The sequence below is a fragment of the Alosa sapidissima genome, chromosome 18 (genome assembly GCF_018492685.1).
Source record: "Alosa sapidissima isolate fAloSap1 chromosome 18, fAloSap1.pri, whole genome shotgun sequence".
In the NCBI taxonomy this organism is placed as follows: domain Eukaryota; kingdom Metazoa; phylum Chordata; class Actinopteri; order Clupeiformes; family Clupeidae; genus Alosa; species Alosa sapidissima.
Window position 1 is genome coordinate 3,673,438 of NC_055974.1, and position 22,418 is coordinate 3,695,855.

The 22,418-nt window shown below is 40.8% G+C and overlaps 1 protein-coding gene and 2 non-coding genes across 9 annotated transcripts in view; all 3 read right to left on the reverse strand.

Moving 5' to 3' along the window:
* Positions 1-22,418, reverse strand: part of gba2 (glucosidase, beta (bile acid) 2) — a 38,803-nt gene that overhangs the window by 10,474 nt on the left and 5,911 nt on the right. For 6 of the 7 annotated variants that reach the window (XM_042069600.1, XM_042069597.1, XM_042069598.1 and 3 more), the window contains exons 4-18: positions 21,114-21,229; positions 16,165-16,383; positions 15,552-15,791; positions 15,185-15,287; positions 14,564-14,717; positions 11,140-11,265; positions 10,532-10,716; positions 10,023-10,127; positions 9,627-9,734; positions 9,289-9,440; positions 7,215-7,321; positions 6,553-6,695; positions 5,613-5,728; positions 5,039-5,230; positions 3,309-4,450 (exon numbers count right to left, since the gene is read on the reverse strand). In XM_042069600.1, the coding sequence (XP_041925534.1) occupies positions 4,241-4,450; positions 5,039-5,230; positions 5,613-5,728; positions 6,553-6,695; positions 7,215-7,321; positions 9,289-9,440; positions 9,627-9,734; positions 10,023-10,127; positions 10,532-10,716; positions 11,140-11,265; positions 14,564-14,717; positions 15,185-15,287; positions 15,552-15,791; positions 16,165-16,383; positions 21,114-21,229 (2,276 nt within the window). In that variant the 3' untranslated portion in view covers positions 3,309-4,240. Of the gene's footprint in view, positions 1-3,308; positions 4,451-5,038; positions 5,231-5,612; positions 5,729-6,552; positions 6,696-7,214; positions 7,322-9,288; positions 9,441-9,626; positions 9,735-10,022; positions 10,128-10,531; positions 10,717-11,139; positions 11,266-14,563; positions 14,718-15,184; positions 15,288-15,551; positions 15,792-16,164; positions 16,384-21,113; positions 21,230-22,418 lie in introns of those variants that run through there. The other variant, XR_006024834.1, reaches the window with a different exon arrangement.
* Positions 1,165-1,237, reverse strand: trnak-cuu. The gene has a single exon. It is a non-coding gene; the product is annotated as a tRNA-Lys (tRNA).
* Positions 1,614-1,686, reverse strand: trnak-cuu. The gene has a single exon. It is a non-coding gene; the product is annotated as a tRNA-Lys (tRNA).

Consider the following 22,418-nt stretch of genomic DNA (forward strand, 5'->3'; position numbering starts at 1 on the left):
AATGTAAAAGACACAGAATAATGACAGAACTGTAAGTCTCAACAAAGAATGGGGGTAGAGGAGCGCTTCTTGGACTCTAAAGTTTGGTTAAGTCAGAGGTGCTCTTTGGATGGGAAACTAAATGCCAAGAATCAAGAAACTCCAAGGCACTCTCTTGAAAAAGTTAAAAAGCCTTTATTATCATGGCTTGGTCAAGTTACCCTTCTAAAAAACTCCAATGTGTTTCGGCTAAATGCCTTCTTCTGGGAGTAGCCGAAATGCGTTGGAGTTTTTTAGAAGGTTAACTTGACCAAGCCATGATAATAAAGGCTTTTTAACTTTTTCAATAGAGTGTGCCTTGGAGTTTCTTGATTCTTAACTTTTGAAGTCTACCCAAACCAACCCAAATGGAAAGGGAATATAAATAAATTGTGTTGCATACCAGCTTAATTGATGTAAATTCAAAGACTTATTCAAATTCTTAGACTAACTCTATAATTATTTTAAAAAAATAACCCTGATATTACTCTGTACATGTATTTCTCTTTTTATTTGTCCCTTTAAATGTATATAGAGACTTACCTGCCGCTTTTCCATGAGATCATTTTAAATTAAATTTCAATTTTCAATTTAATAAGAGTTTGACTTATTTTAAGATATCTTAAGACAGATTTGCTTAATGCCCTTGCAGCAGGCAAATTTGCTTATAATATGCAAATGTGGCTGCCAGTGTGCCAGTAATTTATTTTTAATGACAACACACATTGATTACCATTTCTGTAAATGTGCCAGTGTTAGCCAGCCGGTGATAATGAGACGAATTGTATATATTTATGTAAAGTGGTCATATATTTGTACATCCCATTTTGTGTCGAGCTGCAGATAGGTAAACAATTATGGTGCATCTATCTGGGATACTCAAATTAAATATTTTAGGCATTCAAATCTATTTTTTTATATGCAAGCAAATGCACATTTTAATAATATATACTATAATATAATTACGTGTTTTAGAAGCATATTTTATGTTTGATAAATGCGTCAATTAAAAATTGTTTGAATTGCCTTTAGATACGTCAACAGTGTTTTCCACAAGCCAATCTAACATGCTTGAATACATCTTAACCTGCAATTATTCCTAGATATCTTTTGAGTGTCTAGGGGGGGTTTTAATCAAAAGCTTTGCGCCCAACGTGGGGCTCGAACCCACGACCCTGAGATTAAGAGTCTCATGCTCTACCGACTGAGCTAGCCGGGCAGGTGTTGATAACATATAAGAAAAAACTTTCCATCCCCCATCCTGCAGAAGGAAGTTTGGCAACTGCCTGAAAAAAAATTGGGACAGGAACCAAAGAATGTGACCCATTAACACAACAAAAAGATCCTTGTGTGTGTTAATTTTGGGGCAAGATGAATCTCCTTTAGATGATGCATGGAAATCGTAACTCAAAGCCACAGATTGTCACATTTTTTACAAATTAATAAGTAATTGGGGGGGGGGGGGGGGGAATCGACCTGATCTATCTGTTCAAATGACTCCGATCAAAATTGAGTCATATAGGCCAGCAAAGCCCCAAGCCATAATGGCGCAAACTCTGGTCTGTATTCATCATGCTTATGAAGGAAAAACTTTGCGCCCAACGTGGGGCTCGAACCCACGACCCTGAGATTAAGAGTCTCATGCTCTACCGACTGAGCTAGCCGGGCTGTGATGTCATAACAATTTCTTTTTTTTTTTAAATGCAAATATTCCATCATGTATTATTGAAACAGTAGCAGGGTTTCCATTCCATTTTTTCTATGAATATTTTGGCCACTCAAATTCAAAAAAGTTTGACTGGAAACACATGAAATTCACCTAAAATCTTGCAGAGGAAAATTTAATTTGCTAGAGTAGAGGTTCCGCGACCCCCAAAATAATGGTGCCTGTGACTTGCGACCCCCTCTTTCCCCGGAGGTGGTAAAGAAAATCAGAAGGGTTTTATTCGAAATGTAAGTACTATTTTTATTTTTTGTTACAATTATGGCTAAAATATGCTATTTCTAATAGTTTAAACTTTTCCCCCACTTTGGGAACAACTGTGTTAGAGTTTGGTGGATTAGCCACCAAATTAGCATAAGGTATAATGTGACTAAGATTGGAAACTACTAATTCTGTAAATGTTGCTTTGATTACCTGTTGATTCCGCAGCTGTTCACAACTATTGCCTTGATGCCAATAGAAACGCATGGAGGTCCACATGTTCTTTTAGCTGAATTTGACCTTAGCCATTTAACCATTTCTGTAGTGGATTTAGTTACCAATACAACATTTTCAGAACCTTTTATCTAGATTAATTTTACAGGCACTTTTGTCACAAGAATTCAACAACAGCTGAATGATACCTGTAATCTTCAAATAAAACAAATTTCTACCAAACCATAAAGGATATACTACACTATGCTTGACACGAGCCTAGATGAAGCCAGTATCTGACAAAACAATAATTTAAGTGTGCATACCTCCTTCAAGCCAGCCAACAAGTCAGTAGGTGGTAGGTCAAGTCCAAGGCCTGTATCCCGCTAACAATGGACTTCCTATTTGGTTTAAGAAGATTCAACTACAAACAGTGCTGCTAATAAACCAAACTGCAGTAGAGGCATCAGGAATAATAAGAAACATGATTCTTTGGTACAGCAGTGTGAAGGGGTGGACAATCGTAGTGAAATTGCAGAGATTGCAGAATGAATTACTTGGAATATTTAGGTGAAAACAAAGTTATTTAGCTTTGTTAAATGTTTGTTTTTTAACACCAACATACTTCTAGTCTACATTCACACAAAGTTGTCTACACAACAACGAGATCTCATGCCAGTGCCAAAGTCACGTCAGCCACCACAAGACAATTCCTAATCAGTTGCATACCCTGATTAGCTGTAGCAGAGACTTTCTAATGAGACACAGCACTCAAAGAATCTCCCATAGAAATGTATGGGCTTAGTTTATAGTGCAAACATGGCAGTCGTCTACACGTATTCCGCTGCCAAAAGTTGATGTGTGAATACATCGTGCCAATCATGTGTTGTGATCTTGCAGCTGGAGCGAGGTTGGTGTGTTGTGATTCGTGAAGCCGCACACACAAAGTTCTGCCCGAAATAGATGCCCGATAAGTGGCAAAAAGCCTTACAATATGGCCGGCGAGTCGAGGGACTTGCCTAAAAAGACTTTGGCTTTAGTTATACTAAATTGTGCTACCCTCAGTACCAAAAGACACCCATAATGTATGGTTATCTTACAATTGCAGCATTCCTTTTCCGATTCCTTCTTATTTAAGGTAAACTTCTCTCTCTCTTCTTAGTGATCTTTAATGTTGTGGTACTTGTTATGTCGGTAAAAGATTGCATACATCACAGGCTTAGATGCTACATCACACAGGCAGGCACACTCAGAGCCGTCAAAACATTCATTGGAAAAAAAATTAGGCTTTCACAAACCAAAACAAATAAACTTCAATTCAAGTAAATTTGTAATGAAACCCTCTATTGCATTCTCTAGACAAGGCTGTGTTTTCATTTATGTGTAGATATTAAATCGAGTGTGTTCTTCCTTTCCTCTGCGATGGTCCTCACTTCTCAAAGGTATAAACAATCAGAGGGTGGTTAAGGTGGAAATATTTCTCTTTCTCACTGCAGAGCATATGACCAGAATCAAAACATATCTTGAGTCTGAGAAAGCAGTAGTTGAGAGACTTGTCATTAGTCCAGTTGCATCATAGGACAGTAGTGTCCCATAGATTGTCTCAAGGGCAAGAACTTTTTTAGTGGGTATATCAAGGTCAGGAGATTCAGGTAGACATATATAAGGATGTGTGTGTGTGTGTGTGTGTGTGTGTGTGTGTGTGTGTGTGTGTGTGTGTGTGTGTGTGTTTTGATGTGTGCATTTTATTGGTGTTTCACTTTGTGTTTGGAATGTGTAAATCTTTGAGGGATCCAGTGCATGGTCATCAATTACAATATGGAGATCTGTAAATCTGTTCTGAAATGTTATGAGAATGCTATTATGGAAATAACATACATGGGGCACTAACTGGGAACCGTGAGTGCCTTAGTTTGTATCCTATCAGTCTGTCTGCATTCATGTTCATGCATGTATACTTCCGTGTGTATCTGTGCATAACTAATCACTGGACAGTCAATTCGGAAAGCTTAGCTGGTGTTCTGACTTAATGGTTCAGTTCCTCTAGGTCATGTTCACTCTGATCTGTGACCTCAGACAGATGTCTCAGATGTCGTTCTGGGCATGTTCAGTCCGTGCAGTGCGGTTTTCCAGTGCCAGCTGTATGGCCCAGATGCTAAGCGGTCGCATGTACGCCAGGGAGCGATAGATGCCCTTCTCACAGTACGCCTCGGGGGTCTGGAAGGCCATGCCCAGGCGTTCCCACACGGTTCTGTAGCAGCCCTCTGCGGTCTTCAAGCCCTCCTCCAGCATACCCTAACATGGGGGAGCAGAATGGAAATAAAATGTCATAAAAGAGGGAGGAATTACCATGGTTGGAAGGAAACTCGAATGAAAAAATAAGATGAAAAGTGAAGATAAATAGAGAGAGAGAAGGAAATTGGTAGAAGAGATGTGCAGGTCTTGAACAGAAAGATGACATAGTTCTGGGCTTGGTTTCACACCAAGCATTAAGCATCACAGATTGTATACTTTGAATTATCATAATATCCAGTTTGCCATTAAAGACGGTGTTGGGCTGTTCAACATTAAAATATCCACAAGTGGAAAAAAAAGAGTTTTAACCACATAGCCGAACTTACAACCAATGTTTATTTCAGGATTGGTAGTTAGGTGGCGAAGCAATCACAATTTTGTGAGATTATTGCCTGGCTATTAACCTACCTACCAAGATTGGTGTCTGTGGGATTTACAATTTATGCAGATCAACTACTTTTAGGGCATAAAAAGAAACCAGCATAGCAATAATCCTTACAATTATATAGGGTTCCAGTATCTGTTCTGCTTAGACCCCTGATTACTAAACAAGTTTAACAAATAATCGCTCAAAAAAAGAAAACTCACCTCGTGGATCATGGTAGCGGCCAGACCGTAAACGACACCCACCCACACCTCATCCGATTGAACGCTGGATTGGTCTGGCACTCCCTCCGGCCGCATGCCGTTTACTGCGCCCATCTGCCCACTGGCAAACTTCATCACGTTCAGGTCAAACACCGACTTCAGAGCACTCCGGATCTTCTCCTGGGGAAAGGCCTAGGCAAGGGAAAGAAAGGACATTGTGGGATCAATTCAGTACTCATATTAAATTAAAGTCATTTCACCAAAATGTATCATTTAATATTGCATTAATAATTCTACATATCATAATGCACACTAATTGAAAGTTGCTAGACCAGTGGACAACTAGCAGCAGGATGTATACCGATAAACCATCAGAGAGGAAAAGATATGCAGGGAAATTAAATATTCAAGAATACAAACAAATCAGACAGATGGAAATAGATAGTCGGCATTGGCTCAGCTAACAATCTTATAGTGCTATAGTATCTTTTTAGATGGCCAATCAGACTGAAGAAACTAGATTGTTAGCCGTGGAAAGTGAAAAAAGTCATTCATTCAGGAGAGTGCATCATACCTGGAACTCGTCTTCGCCCAATCCGGATGCTCGTAAGAACCAGTGTCCTGCGCACTGGTCTGACATCACACTGTTGGACAAGTCCCGTCCACTGCTGTCATAGTTGTAGTATTGGCCTGGAGCACAGAGTGGGAACGAGTGAGGAATGAACGGAAGGGTTAAAACTCAAAATGAATATGCCATGTAAAAAAATACATGAGTGATTTCCATTCGGTTATATTAAAATAACTCACACCCTGTCTATACACACAAAACACACTCACGCTTATTTGTTTAACAGCAAGAAAAACACACACTCAAGCCAAGCATGCCATGCACACAGTCGCTCCCTAACCATTCCACAGTCACTCCCTAACCATGCACACAGTCACTCCCTAACCATTCCACAGTCACTCCCTGACCATGCACACAGTCGCTCCCTAACCATTCCACAGTCACTCCCTGACCATGCACAGTCACTCCCTAACCATTCCACAGTCACTCCCTAACCATTCCACAGTCACTCCCTGACCATTCCACAGTCACTCCCTGACCATGCACACAGTCACTCCCTAACCATTCCACAGTCACTCCCTGACCATGCACACAGTCACTCCCTGACCATTCCACAGTCACTCCCTGACCATTCCACAGTCACTCCCTGACCATGCACACAGTCACTCCCTAACCATTCCACAGTCACTCCCTAACCATTCCACAGTCACTCCCTGACCATTCCACAGTCACTCCCTGACCATGCACACAGTCACTCCCTGACCATGCACACAGTCACTCCCTGACCATTCCACAGTCACTCCCTGACCATTCCACAGTCACTCCCTGACCATTCCACACAGTCACTCCCTAACCATTCCACAGTCACTCCCTGACCATTCCACACAGTCACTCCCTGACCATTCCACACAGTCACTCCCTAACCATTCCACAGTCACTCCCTGACCATTCCACAGTAGCTTGTCGAAGGCGGCGCTGCCTCTGTCCAGTACATCTCTGTAGCGCTGGTACACGTCGTCACTGCCCAGCACCCGTGCCATCTTACACATCATGCACACGGACGCCAGCCACAGACCCCCGCAGTAAGCACTAAAACATTGAGAAATAAAGAAATGGAGGAAGATGAGAGATTAAGAAAGAAGTGGAGTGAGGGGCTGTGTTGTGCATTCGGTCAATTCCTAACCAGCCTCATTCAGCACAACTTTTAAATGTTTTAATTGTCTCATACACACAACCACACAAAGTGTGACATGCATTTAAATGTTTATTTTACCTATCTGTAACAAAGATAAAATTTCAAAAGATATCCATTCCAAAATGTACTATTATATTGTTGCAGGAAAGAAACACAAAAATCCTTGGCTTCGTGTTCCGGTAGCGTCAAACATGCCGGCTAGCTATTAGATGGCTTCATTTTTTAGATATTCATCATGGTAGAGCCAGCGAAAAAGACCAAAAAGACGGTTGTGAAATATGCAGCCCAAAGCTGTAGGGGAGCTCCGTAGAGAAAAATGCGACAAAAAAGGTGAGAAATCGGCGAAGAAATGACTGGAGTTGAAAGAGCCCTTCAAAGTAACTTCTCTTTCGTCCTTTTCACGTGCCTCTCACCTAGGTCCAGTGACTGTCCAGCCATCATAAGTCTGGTCTGCGTAGCCCGAGTTCTCAATGAGCCCATCGCCGTCCTTGTCAAACTTCATCTCAGACTCCATCACTGCCTGCATACCCAATCAAAACAGCAAAACTGTGAGTGCAGCTGAGATACATTGGTTGTGAAGGACCTGGATTACCATTTCTGTTACTATACTGTAAAATCTTTCATGGCTGTATGTTGATTTTATGTTGTTTTAAAATAATATTCCACCATTTGGGGAATTACACTCATATTCCACTTCCCCTTGAGTTAAACAATTGATATTTACCTTTCTCAAGTTCATCCAACCATTCTCAGAGTCTGGCGATACAACTTTTAGCTCCAGCCCAGCATAGATCATTGAATCGGATTAGACCATTAGCATCTCGCCTGCTAGCATCACGCTTGAAAGTGACTAAGATTTCTGGTAATTTTCCTATTTGAAACTTGTCTCTTCTCAAGTTAGAAAGTGTAATAAAACTAATGGAAAATGAAACGTGGCGATTTTCTAGGCTGTTTTGACATGGAACTATGTTCTCATTAAGGTGTAACAATCCAGTTACTAACCAATTCGGCTGCTGCACCTTGTTGCTGGAAGTCAGCCTACAGGGACTATTTTCAGGTGCTGCATGATATCATTGTGCTGCTGTTCCCATGGTACATTCACGACGTTCCTTGAACGGGCAAGATGCTAATGATCTAATCCGATTCAATGATCTATGCTAGGCTAGAACTAAAAGTGGTACTGCCAGACTCCGAGAACGGCTGGATGAACTGGAGAAAGGTAAAAATCAATTGTTTAACTCAAGTAGGGGTGGGCGATGAACAAAAAAAAAGATGATATTTTTTGTGATTTTGACGATAACGATAATTAGTCGATATCCTTAAAAAAATAGTTTTTGTTAAAGTCTGAGTTACTTTACAGCTCATTATTTATGAATAGAATCATTACAATAATAACCAATAACCTAACCTGTGACTTAACTAAATCAACCAATGCATTGTCACTGACACATTTCCAATTCTGCCCCCACTTGTGTGTGTGGCAATGACATGGTCTCAGCTACATTAGAGAAGATGAATAGGCCTAACAGTTTCCCAAGAGAAAGTCTGAAGCTGAAGTTCCTTTCAAACCTTTACATAGGATTCACTGTAAAACTAAGCAGACCAACAGAGTACATCTCAGTTATTTCCTTCTATGTTTTGTAGATATTTAGAGCGAACTTCAGTCCAGTTACAAAAGAGTTACATGAGAAAAGCTAATGTTTTCTCTCCATATAATACCGTGTAGGAAAAAACGTGACTCTCATCAATGCTACTTGAACAGAAGTAGCCGCATAAAATCCCAAGTAGGCTACTCTCGCTGCACAAAATAAACATTAGGCGTGCGTGGGCCAACGTTTTAGGTTGTGACTCACTAGTGATCACGTGACACTTGCTCTGCTGCAGCCAGGGGCTTCTCCCGCATACATCCTGGGAATGTATGAGTCTTCAATGCGTGATTTCGAGTGTTTTTCCCCATAAGTAATTTAAATACTCGATAATGTCAATTTGCACATCGTTAAAACAACAATCACGATATTATCGCAGACGATATATGTCGCCCACCCCTAAACTCAAGGGGAGGTGGAAATGAGTGTTCCCCAAATGCCAGAATATCCCTTTAAGGTTGGTACTACTTAAAAGAAATGATTAAGGAAATAGCATTTTAGAACTAGATATACCACATAGTGGTGTATAATATGACCAAGACCTTTTTGTTTTGGAGAGTCTCAAAATAGGTGACAAACGTCTTTACTTAGTAATAAAAGGACTGTTGTGTTTAGGAATCAATAGGCAGAAACAACTTCTGAATTGTTTAATAAATGTTTTGCTCCGCTTCCAGTTGTCTTTCCCTGGACCCCCAGGGACCAGAAGCCTCTATTCCTAGTGGCTTACACTGGCACTGTGGCAGTCACCAATAAGTTTAGCATATGGGCAGTAAGAAAGTAAAGTAACAACTGATGTCTGTGTCTAATTTTGAACGGGTCATGTTCATTCTTTCTGGTTTACCTGGCAGACGGGCCACATGTCAGAGAGGTATTGCATGTCCTGCGTCAGGTGGTAATCTCGGTACACCTGCAGCACGAACTTCAGGTTAAGGTCCTTCCAGTCAGCTGTGTCATGGATCAGGTAGGCGTTCACACGAGTCCATGGCTCATCATCTGGCAGGGGTGCAAAGGCCAGGGGTGGGGTTAAGGTCATGGGAGATCACACATGGTCAAATGTGTTAGTTTAGACAAGTGGTTATGTGAGCTGTGCATATGGAAGTGTGTGTGTGCACGGTTTGATGACAGTTCAAATTTAAGGTACTTAATGGCAGCAACACGCTACGAGCTGAAACTCAGTACCTGGGTCCCCAATGTCATGAGGGACGACATTGCGGGTCTTCACTGCGGAGTAGCGGCCGCTCATGAGGACAAGCCTCTCAGTGGGGTCGTTCTGCACCACACTGCCAGCTGACACACACACACACACACAAAATTACTCATGAATCAAAGGATACAGTTATATTTGTTGTAACATAGATTGGAAGACAAGTAAGGTTTGAATATGGCTGATAAAATTGATTATTTTCCGACACTGGACTGGAAAAAATCCTGTCAGAAACACTGACGTTTATGTAACAATGCATACATTATACTTAAATGTCCTATTATTATACTAGTTATGTCAAGATGCAGTTTTAGTATAAATAGTATTCCTACTGTGTGTGTGTGTGTGTGTATGTGTGTGCGCGCCCTTACCAATGTCATACTGCAGACTAAGCGCTAGTTTGGGCCACAGCATGATGAGGGCAAAGGATGCATAAAAGTGCACATCATATGTGTTGTACATCCTGTACTCCTGTCCTGGAAGATGAAAGACAGAAGATAGAATGAACTTAATGAAAAAAAGCGTGGAGAAGCACATCATAGTTTTTATACATCGTGTACTCCAGGGGGGTAAATCCAAATGTAGTTTAGAGATGAACTTCGCCAAGTTAACTCTGAGTAAGTGTTAAACCTCCCAATAGAAGACACATAAAGCTTCATTATCCAAACTAAACAATACCACAAACTAGCTCTATCAGGAGGTTTACCTCTTACTCAAGTTCAAATTTAGCCAGGTCTCTCTCTAAAACATGTTTTTGGAATGCTCATTAGGTCATAAAAGAAGTGATTGAGCACTGAATGAGGGGGGATTAGAAACAGGGAAAAAGGGAACGTAAAATTGGGAGGATTTAAGCAACTAAGAAAAGCAGGAAGACACTCACCCTCAAGGTAGGCAAAGCGGCCATACTCCTTAACGACAGGAGGCTGGGCAGAGAGCCCCCCTTCGTTGCTACGGAGACCACCACTGACATCAGCGTCCTCTGGAAGTTCCACCCACACCGTTCCACCATCCGCCACAAAGTAGAGCTCATTGAACAGGGCAGATTTGTACCAGGGGGGAAGGGAGCTAACACACACACACACACACACACACACACACACACCTTAACAGTCAAATTGTACTTGGTTTAACAGTTTAGCAAAGTAATATCTACTTGCTCTAATAGAAAATGTATGGTGGTTCCTCCATTCTAAGCTATTATTTTCTTTGCTAGATTGAGCAATATTCTCATTCTTCTAGCTGTCTGTCCAGCACACACTCAAGACAATTCTGGTGTTTGTGCACAGTCCTGGCTGCATAAATGAAACCAAGTGGCTTGTAATGAGTCATACACTATTCCAGCCGAGCAAAACAGGATCACTTAAGGGAGTGGCGCAAGTTGACTGAATTTAAGAGCAAACAACGACAATCTTTTGTCAGAATGGAGGACTGCAGCTTTAGATAAACAGTTTATTCCTCCCTCGGCCTCCTACAGGCGATCCTCCATACCTGTCCTGCAGGATTGGTCTCTGCCACTCCTCAATGGTCTTCTCCCAGTCTCTGTAGTGTGTGAGAGCATACAGTGAGAGCTCAGGTCCAGCATTTCCTTCACTGCCAAAGTATCGTGTGTATCTCCTGTCAAGCAAACAAGCAAACACACACACACACACACACACAAACTCAGCATTGAAGCACAGACAGACTATCGAAAAAAGTACATACTCCCATAACGCTTAACATAAAATAAACTCAGTGTCAACATACACACTTGGTAAATGCACACGCGTGGGACGGAATCTTGAATATTTCTAATGTAAGGCGAGAGAAGGGGAGAGCGAGAAAAAGCACACACCTACTAAACAAACAAGGCTCCTGCAGGTGGAATATTCTACATGCCCCACTATAGTGGAGGGAACAATACTAGGATCAAGAGATCAGCATTTTTTAAATGTAAGACTTATCAAGATCTTTTGAAGACCATTATGATGGAAAGAACCAGAATGAACATATGAGTAATTACATTTGTACTGCAATACATTCAGGGTTCCCACGGGTCATGGAATTTCTGGAATATCTTTGGAAAGTCTATTCCAGACATGGAATTTTATCATTTTTGGGGCAAAGTCATGGAATATCAGGGAATTTAGTTGTATAAGTTTAAAATGTACTTGCCAAATATAATATTTCCATGAAGAATTGGAGTACATCTGGTCATTATCTTGCTTGCTTGTGTAGCCCAAATGTATTTATTCAATGCCCATTTATTCATCTCCCGCTATAAAGAAGTAAAAGATTAAAAGTAAACGCTACGCGGCTGCTCTGAAATCATTGGTTGGTATATTGTTCAATTAATTATATAGGAAGTCATGGAAATTCAGGTTCTTTGTCAAACGTAACATTCCATGACCTTTCCCTGACGGAGTGGGAACCCTGTACATTTTATGTGGGCTGCAATGTTTATATGAGTTACCACTCTATGTTGATCTTATTTGTAGTTTTAGTACATTTAATTGCGATATGTCGGAAGTGGGGCTGGGTGATATACCGGACATACTCGATATATCGCAGTTTGGTGTATGTGAGATACATTAAAGTGCTATAATCGCAAATATCGAGTATTTCAGTCATCATTTTTTTAAGCGGCAACACTTACTTTGCCGTTGCGTGTCTCCCCCTCCCTCTCAGTAACAATGTGAACAACACACATCACACACTCACCAACCAATCCTGAACAATCTATTCAGACGAGGGTGTGACGTCTAGGTGTAGTAGACGAGAAGAAGCGAACTTTCAGTTCAAAAGCATTGGTAGCATTTCTATATGGGTAGCAGCTAGTGTTGTTAAACAATGAGCTAGGTTAATAGATGGAAGCAATTCTGATTTGGTTACACGAAACAAAAAACGAAACGAAATAGCAAGGAATCTTCAAATTAAAGCTACAATGATATCTGTGCATTAGGCTGAAGGACTACCGTCTATGTCTATGTGCACGTCTAACTGACTCAAAACAACAGCGCAAATGCGCACATCTCACTCTCCACACATGCATTTCTCATGCTAAATGTTCTTCCCTCCAGATTGATTTTTAAATGAAATGTATGAGATCTGCGCATTGAGGCAAATTGGGCTACTGTCTATCTGTGCATTTGGCTGTCTCAAAACAAAAACGCAACTAACAACCGAACGACTAATTAAGGAAGCACGCACCACCCTTCTATCTGATGTAAGGCAATATCATTCATATGGAGACATATCAGTGACCGATTAAAACAAGCTAAATTTATTTGGAAAGTTAACTAAAGCCATGAAGCCATGCAAAAAGAGAAGTGAGTTAACAGTGGATAGGCAGAGGGGCCTTTCAAAGAATGCAGGGAAAGAAAAACAGAGAATGATAAAAGCCAAATAACAGGCCAGGATGAATGCTCTGCAAATAGGCTGAAAAATAAATCAATTGATGTTCCCTATTTAGGTGTGTTGAAATTTTTGCATGCACACTTTTCCCTATGAGAGACCTTCATAGTAGACTACTACTTTCTACTTTCACCCCTGCTTTTTACATAGAAACCACCTGCATTTAAATGACCACGGTATAAGTAGCATTAAATGAGCATTACATAATTCAGACCAGCTTAAACTTATTCTATACCTAGTGCGTATTATTTTAATGAATGTAGGACTTATTAAGGCCTAAAATCCACGTTATTAAATTTTAGACTTTTTAAGACCCTGAAAAAACCCTGTTTCAACACCAACTTGCAGTGAACATTTCACACTTCTCGCTTTCACTCATTCTTCCTTTTACACACAAAGCCCTGCTAAAGGGTACTGTTGCTCTAGGACTAGGCAGACTTTTCTGTTATCAAAGGCGGCATATTGTAAACCTGCTGCCAGCTACATAATTCTGAGGTGCAAAAATACACACTACATATTTCTTCAGTTTTTTTGTCACCATGAATGGAAAAAATATTTGAAGTTTTATCTGAGTAAATGGGGAGTATGGGAGTAAACAAACCATGTTGATTAGATTAGACATTATTTGTATGTGCTGCCAAAATATGAGATAAGCCACTTACAAAGAGGATTACAAACAGAAGCCCTCATTTTGTTTTTGATTATCAAAGGGAAAAAAACATTGTTTTCTTGTCACCATCCTTTAACTGAAAGGAATTTATTCATAACAAAAGCTCTTGCTACTTGCCAACACAATCCATCTGTTGCAATGAAAGGCAACTTCTATGATTATGAGTTAATCTATTTTAGGCATTTATGTATTGTATATTGAAAGTAGAAATATTTAATACAACACGATTAGCAGAAATGACAGGGCATTTTTTCTCTTTATTATCTCCATGATTTATAGCCGGTCTTTCAGGACGTAAATCTTGGTGCGTACAACCAGACAAAATGCTCTGCACACTGCTATTATAAAGAACTCTGTTTGTTTACCTTTTGCCATATTGGCATCCAACTGTTTGAAATATTTCAAGTGTCAACAAGTTAACTGTTACTAAATTGTGCAAAATGGATAGCATTCTCTCTCTCTCTCTCTCTCTCTCTCTCTCACACACACACACACACACACACACACACACACACACCTTACAAACACAGTTTAACAAAGGAAGGAGGACTGATGAGGGTGGGTTGTAAGAAAGAGGAAATGAAAAAGGCGTATACGCTGACAGTGTTGAAATGAGTGTGTGTGAGTGTGTGTTCTTGCGTGTCCCTCTGGAGGCACATGTACATTTGTACATATTTGGACAAGACTGTGTCTGTGTGTGTTGTCTTTATCTGGTGAGTTCTCTCTGGAGCCAAGCTGTACAAGAAACCCATGTCTCAAGCCAAGCCAACCCTGGTGTGCGTGTGTATGTGTGCGTGCGCATATGTGGTTGTTGTTGTGTGTGTGCACATGTGGTTGTTGTTGTGTGTGTACCTGCTGTGTTTTCTCTCTCTGGAGCCAAACTGTATAAGGGGCATGTCCCAGGCCAGACTCATCTCAAGGCTGTTGTGTCCATGTGCTGACACCAAACATTTGGCCACCAGAGCAGCTGCAACCTTCTCCCCCTTCTGTGTGGGGGGACTGGAGCCTAACAGTGATAGAGAGAGAGAGTGAGAGAGAGAGAGAGAGAGAGAGAGAGAGAGAGAGAGTTAGGGTTGGGCATCCTTTGGGTTTTATCTGATACGGGTGCTGAATTTGAAATCAAACTATATATTTAATGTATTATCAATTTCGGTTAATGCGTTGTTTCTACTCCTAATTCTAATTGCATCTTTGCATATGTGTATGCTGCATAATGCCTGGAGCGCCATATCAATATGCAGATGTATATTTTTTAAGAAACTACTATTAGTATAATCTTCTAATTCATTGCGATTCTAAATAGGGTTCATGTCAATGAATGAACACGTATGTGTTCTAAAACGTAATGGTCAGATCACATGAAGATGACAGAAAAGCTTTCACCATCACAATGGAAGCCAGTTACCACATTAGCAAGCTTTTAGTGTCAACTGCACGAGCAAGGAGTATATATCCATCTGTTGAGTGACTGACCTGTTGGTGAGTCCAGGTTTCCATCAGTGATGAGATCAGTCCACAGGGCACTGCACGTCCCCTTTGGACTGAACGCCGTCTGATGGCTCACCTCCCGACCGGGCTGAAGTCCATGCACATAAACACAGCGACAGAAATATTATAGATTATATCCAAACCTGCAGAAGCTCCACTTAAATTCAGTGGCTTGTCAAACAAATAATCATGCATGCACATCAGGTTAGATAGTAAATTGCTTCCAATTGCTTTAGATCAGTGTTTCCCAAAGTCTGGGTCGCGACCCACGGATTATTATGAAAACACACACACACACACACACACACACACACACACACACACACACACACACACACACACACACACACACCTGTTCCCTGGCTGCCATACAGAGTGTGTAGGGGTTTACAGGCGTGCAGTGGTGCAGCAACACCCCTGACACAGCCTCCCCCTCCTTCTCCAGGTGAAACGGTTCATTCCAGTGTCCCCCACTCTTGTCGTCCTTGTGTCCTGAACCATTGAGCAGTGTAAACATGATGGATACGTCCAGATCATAGTCATTCCTGTTCTCCACATCCCACACAAACACTCCCACTGGGAGACTGGAGTCCTGGGGGAGCAAGACAATAAGAGGAAAGAGGAAAGGCAAAGAGAATGCCAACAGAAATGTGATAAGAGGGAGAGGAAAAGTTGGGAGGGGGGTACGAACAATGACGGAGTGTGAATAGAGGTGATAAAATGAGAATAATATGTGCAGTCAAGTAATGCAGGTGAAGACATGGAGAGGGCTAGAGATGCATAGACAGAAATGGATGCAATACCTAATTCAGATGAACACATTTATTTTGTACTGTGCGTTTCCCCAGGACCTCCACATGTAATCAACCAAGGAGCTAAATCTGTCAAATAAGCTTAATAAACAAAATCCCATCCGCACAATCCACAAATATCAGCAGGCTTCTGACTTAACAAGCTCCACACACCTTGTAGTCATGCGGGATGACTGGGGACACCTGTCGGCAGGTGAGTGTGACATTCTGGCCGGGCAAGTCGTAGACAGTCCAGGCGCGGGGGTAGAGTGCGTGGTAGAATGCGTATTCACTGCAGAAGCCCCAGTTCCAGCCCTGCAGGGCTGGGGGGTGCTCCACGCTCAGCACCTGCTGGTACACCGTCTGACCCCCCCGACGCAGGCACACTGTAAACTAAGCATAGCATTGGGGGTCAGTCAAGAATGGGAGACGTGACTGATGAATGTGATTTAGGGAAAAAAAAAAAGAGTAGTCAAATGAGAGAGATATGAAGAAAGTAAAAACGGAAGGAATAAAGAAGAGAGAGTAGGAGGCATGGGCGTAGATTTAGTCCTAATCAAAATTTTAAGATGACAAAATTGGCCTCACCAATATTTTAGCGAACTTATTTGTACTGCTAATCATTCCGACAGCCAGCACGACAATACAAGAAACGTCAGGGTTATCTGACACGCAGGCTACACGCATGGAGAATGCCAATGCACAGGCTACTTTGCAGTGGCAGTCAAGCGAGCAGGTGTGTCAACGACAACGGTAAGTTACCAGGGCTGTCTGCCAATACATACCCCATAAAAGGCCAAAGTAAAACATTTTGATATTCCCTTTGCCCTTAAGCATGTACGCCCCTTTTTGTGGTTTGTAGATCAGCTATGCCCCCAAGAAGAAGGGGACATACAAAACTTTTTCATTATGCAGAGTCTAAGTAGGCAAACTAGCCATACAAACTGGCGACTAGTGACCAGGCTTTAAAATTCGGATTTTAGCATACTGTGTAAAATAACATTAGCTGTTAGGAGTACCCAGGATATTGTCACAGCTAAACCTAGCTTCTGTAATCTTTCAACCAAAGTTAGGAGTCATGTTGAATATGGGTGTGCCGTGCGGAGAGTCGCATAGGCTATAGCACAGAAAAGAAGTCACTAGGCTGCCAATCTTGCAGTGTATTTGTGAATGTAGCCTGCACAATGCAAAGAAATTAAAGATAAACTAGGTGCATTTCCATAGAAATTAAAAAACATTGCGAGACACCAGATATTTCTTCTATGATCTCATCCCATAAAGCTTTTCTTTGACTTGTTAGTTTTTTTAACATTTATTTTATCTAATGACATAGCAAACATGATTAATTGAATCCACATATCCTTGCACTTGCGAAAACTATTTTTCACTAGCCTAAAACAATGAGGTCGCAAAAACAATTACTTCAGACTTGACTTGCGACTCCACTCAAAAGACTTCAGACTTGGACGCTTCGAGACTCCTGAACAAGCTGTATTTCATGCAATTATTGCTTTTTTTTTTATCTAAATGTATTCATGTATTTCTATTTTATTGCAACATACAGTATACTTTGGAAAACGTATAACGAGCGGCATGGCCCCTTTGCCATAATGTGCAACGTAACGCATGTGCGCACACTCACAGATAAAAAATGCATTGACCATGGCGACAAGAAGTCCTCCCGGAGTTGTGCCTTTTATCATTACTTTCGGTTACAATAACTTCGTGCACAGAGGAAATAAGCGAACAGCTACAGCTGATGCTTATCCAAAACGACTGACAGAGCTTTCAATTCGGCAGCCGTGGCCTACTGGTTAGCGCTTCGGACTTGTAACCGGAGGGTTGCCTGTTCGAACCCCGACCCCTCATTGCTATCCGTGCGCTGCTGTTGATGCAGGCAGCTCACTGCGCCGGGATTAGTGTGTGCTTCACCTCACTGTGTGTTCACTGTGTGCTGAGTGTTTCACTAATTCACGGATTGGGATAAATGCAGAGATTATATTTTCTTAAATGCAGAGATTAAAATATACTTATACTTACAATTAACCACATTATAATCAATGGGCCAAAATCATAATTGTGTATCTGTGCCGAATTTCGTAATTCAAGTCCAGTGTAGAACTGAATAAGAAAATCATAAGGCTGTATATCTTGAACTTCCAGTATGTGAGAAACTTGACTTGCCTTAATATCTCCAACCTCAAGTATGCAGCTAATAAGGAAATAGAATTGTTATTTAATTAAACAAGATAAACTTTTCCCCACTGTGGAATGCAGAAAAGGATGATACAAGGAAGGAAATTCAAACACACTCAACACCTTACCATCTATTGATGTCATTGTGGTTCATTGAGATATCTGACATTTTTTCTTTTGGCTTGGATACAAAAGGACATTGTTGCCTTTGTCGGTGTCCTTATGTGAACTTGCACAGGTAAACTTGCTCATCTGCACTTGCATACGACTTCACACCAGTGCTTCAGGGCAGCTGTGACCTACTGGTTAGCGCTTCGGACTTGTGACCGGAGGGTTGCCGGTTTGAACCCCGACCAGTAGGCACGGCTGAAGTGCCCTTGAGCAAGGCACCTAACCCCTCACTGCTCCCCGAGCGCCGCTGTTGTTGCAGGCAGCTCACTGCGCCGTGATTAGTGGGTACCTCACTATGTGTTTACTGTGTGCTGAGTGTGTTTCACTAATTCACAGATTGGGATAAATGCAGAGACCAAATTTCCCTCACGGGATCAAAAGAGTATTTATACTTCAGACCAGAGCTGATGCTTCAGCAAAGGTCGTCACTGAAAAGCTGTGAATGTCGTTGAACACAGCTGTTCTCACATTAGCTAATTGCGATAAACATTAACCATTGTTGCCTAATTACCAATTATTCATTACAACTGTGTGTAGTATCTACTTTTTTTTTGTGTTTTTCACATATAGTATTTTGCAGTATTTTTAAAATACAAAAATACACACCAATAAAGTATTTGGATACAAAATACAGAGCCATTTCCTTCAACCCAATAAAATACAAATGACAAAATACTATTTTGTATTTGAAATACATATTACATGTTTCAGAAATACTACCCATCCCTGAGAACAGGCAGATTACATCTTTATAGTTGGCCATATGATGACATACTTAGGTTAATACTGTATTTCACCAGTTAGGGCACCAAAATTGCCAGCAGCGGCACTGTGTAGCCTATCTTGACATGTCTATGTTTTGGGTTGCAATATACAGGTAGTGGGCTCTCTGTTTTATTTTAATGAGTAGGCCTAAGCCTAAAGTTACAGCATTTCTATCACAATTGACCAGACTTTGACCTTTGGTCTACTTTTAACAAAATTCTGGCTATGATTGTTCCTTGTATTGCATCATGAGCCATCACTGTGCCTATTGCATTCTACTGTTGTTAGCCTTAAGCCTAGCTCAGTCATTATGTCATACCACATCGCCCTCCATTAGAAGTGCAATGAGCTGCATTGAGCATAATAAACTGCTAGATATTTTGGTGAAAGTAACTCAAAAGTAATACAATAGTAGTGAAATGCCTTACAATTCAGATACATTTTATAATGTAACAAATTACTTTGAAATGACAGTAATGAATAATACATTACGATTGACACTGATGACAACCATCACTTTCTATGTATGTTTGTGTGTGTGTGTGTGTGTGTGTGTGTGTGTGTGTGTGTGTGTGTGTGGAGAGTCAATCAAATTCTGTGATTGCCACTGATGTGAATGATCTCACAAATCACACAAACCAAATCAAGTTTTAAAAAAATCGCAAAAGTATCGAAATTGAGATTCTTCACTTAGTATTGATATTGAAACAATAATGTTGGTATTGTGACAACAGGAGTTGGGGATGTGTCCCCACCAAAGCTGAGCCCAAACCCACGCCCTTGGTAGGAGGAGTGGAACAGGGAGGGCAGAATGAGATGGGAAGAGATAGTTGGAATGGATGGAGAGAGTGGAGAAGCCAAGAAGAATTTCATAAGCCAAACGGACAGGAAAAGAGGAAAGATTAAACTTATTGGCACTAAAACTTTTGGAACAAAGACAAAGTATTTGCTTGAACTAAAGTAAATAATTATCAGGCCTAAGCAAGAGTGCAGTGCAGAGAGTGTTAGTATACACCTCCACACACACACACACATCTGCAAACTAGATGGACACACACATTCCTCACACACAGGCACTATTACAGCACAGGCAGCTGGGGCAGTATTTATGTGCTGAATAATTCAGAAGGTCCATGACTGGTGCCTTGGGTAGAAGAACTTCTTTAAGGGGCTCAAACATACCAGTGCCCCCCTCATGTTTAAGTCCAAGACATGCTCAAACAAACACTGACCTAAAGGTGATGATACATGGGGCAACTTTTTGTGGCCAATGGGTAACCGGTTCAATGTATTCTGATTGGATGATCATGAAAATTTGCCTACTGATAATACAAGTTCTCCAGAAAAAGAATCCTGGCCCAATATTGATGGGAATGGGAACAACAACGCTGCACCGTTGCTCAAAAACCTTTTTTTCCTTTGCTCAAAATCCTTTTATCCAAATGCATTTACCTTCCTTTTACACTTTTATTTTATATATTTTTTCATTTTACCCATGTAATTACTTCTGTTTTATTTTTATTGTTTATTTTTTTACATATTACAACATTTTAATGGTTCTATTTGATGTGGTTGCTTTTATTTTCTCTCATTCTTTATTCTTCTACTTATCTACCTTATTAAAATGTATAATAAGGTAGATAAGTAGTATAAAAGGTAGAGGTATAATAAGGTAGATAAGTGTATAAAAATGTGCTTGCCAAGGCCTTGCCTTGTGTATCATCAGCTGAAGACTAATTTTATAAACATTTTAAATATATCCATCATTGTATATGACCATGATAGTCGCATTTTGTGAGTAAAGTGATAGTGATTCGCTGAGTGGAATCTAGTAGATGCTTTTATCCAAAGGGACATGTAGCATTGGGTGTTAGTTATGCTAGACTGCCCGCTTATCAAGCTGTAACACAACCATGCCAACCTATGCAAACATAAGTTAGCTGTGCAGAGCATGTTTCTGAAGATTGAGACATTTTGCTAACTGGTTGTACCTGGTTAGTGATCACAGTTTTGTAATGGTACATTCCAGGGTTGAGCTGCCACCTGCAGAACTCCCCCCGCCAACCACGTGTGATGGTACCTCCTCCAATACCTCCCAATGGAGCACCTGAAGCAAGAAAGAGAGAGGAAAAAATTCCAAATATGTTATGTGGTATCTCGATGAAAGTTCATGCCCAGACAATTACCTTTCCTTATCTACTGTCTATCGGAACTGTGAAATGAATTTTTTGTAAGTATATTTTTTGGGCTTTTTTTGCTTTTATTTTTAAAGGACAGTGAAGAGTGACAGGAAGCTAGTGGGAGAGAGAGATGGGGTGGGATCGGGAAATGACCCCAGTCGGACTCAAACCCGGGTCCCCATGGGCACTTCAGCCCGCAAGTTGTGCAACGTAAATAAACTGAATTCAGTTTTTCCCATAGAATTGAATTCCATTTGTGGTGGTTGGTTTGCAGAATTAAGTAAGGGATAATGTATTTTCCGCCGGTAATTATCAGAAAATAAGTCCCGCCAGGGAGAACAGAACAGGTTTTGCTTCGACCTGAAGGGACTTATTTTCTGATAATTACCGGCGGACAATACATTATCCCGCTTATTACACGGCTACTTGCCAAAACGAGAAAAGAAACCTAACACAATGAATCTTTTAAAATTAATTTGCTACCGTTTCGTGTCTTCCGCTGACAAAATAAATAGTTCGCCACACAGATAGAACTTGACAGTTTCAGGTGTTGCTTGGCAAGGTCTTACTAGCTTACTTTCCCTTTCAATGAAATTCCATTGCAATAAGCGAACGGAATCATTGCCATTGACAGCGGTGATTATATACTTTCCCAGTGATTTATGTAAGGGATAATGCCCGACGAGGTGTCCATTGTCCATTACTTATATATATTATCAGAAATAAATGGACGACGCGAAGCGGAGGACGGTTGCTTCCGCTAAGTCCATTTATTTCTTATAATGGACGCATCGAAGGGCATTATCCCGTTTATACCATGGTCACTTACGAAATAAATAAATATGAAATCAATTATTAATACTAAATGAGTTTGAGCTAAAATCGTTCGTTTTTTCAGCTGTTTATCACAACGCTGTGGAATGTTGATAAGTTGATTGTTGATAATGCTGCCTTGGTTACCAACTAGCGTTTGAGCCAGCACAGTGATTTAGAACGGTCATCAGGCAATTCGAACGGAACGTCTTTTTATAGGTGTAGTATATCACTTTTTAAACGACACCCTTTTCAACCTAGACCATGGTATAAATAGATTTAATATAGGCCCGAACGTTGGGA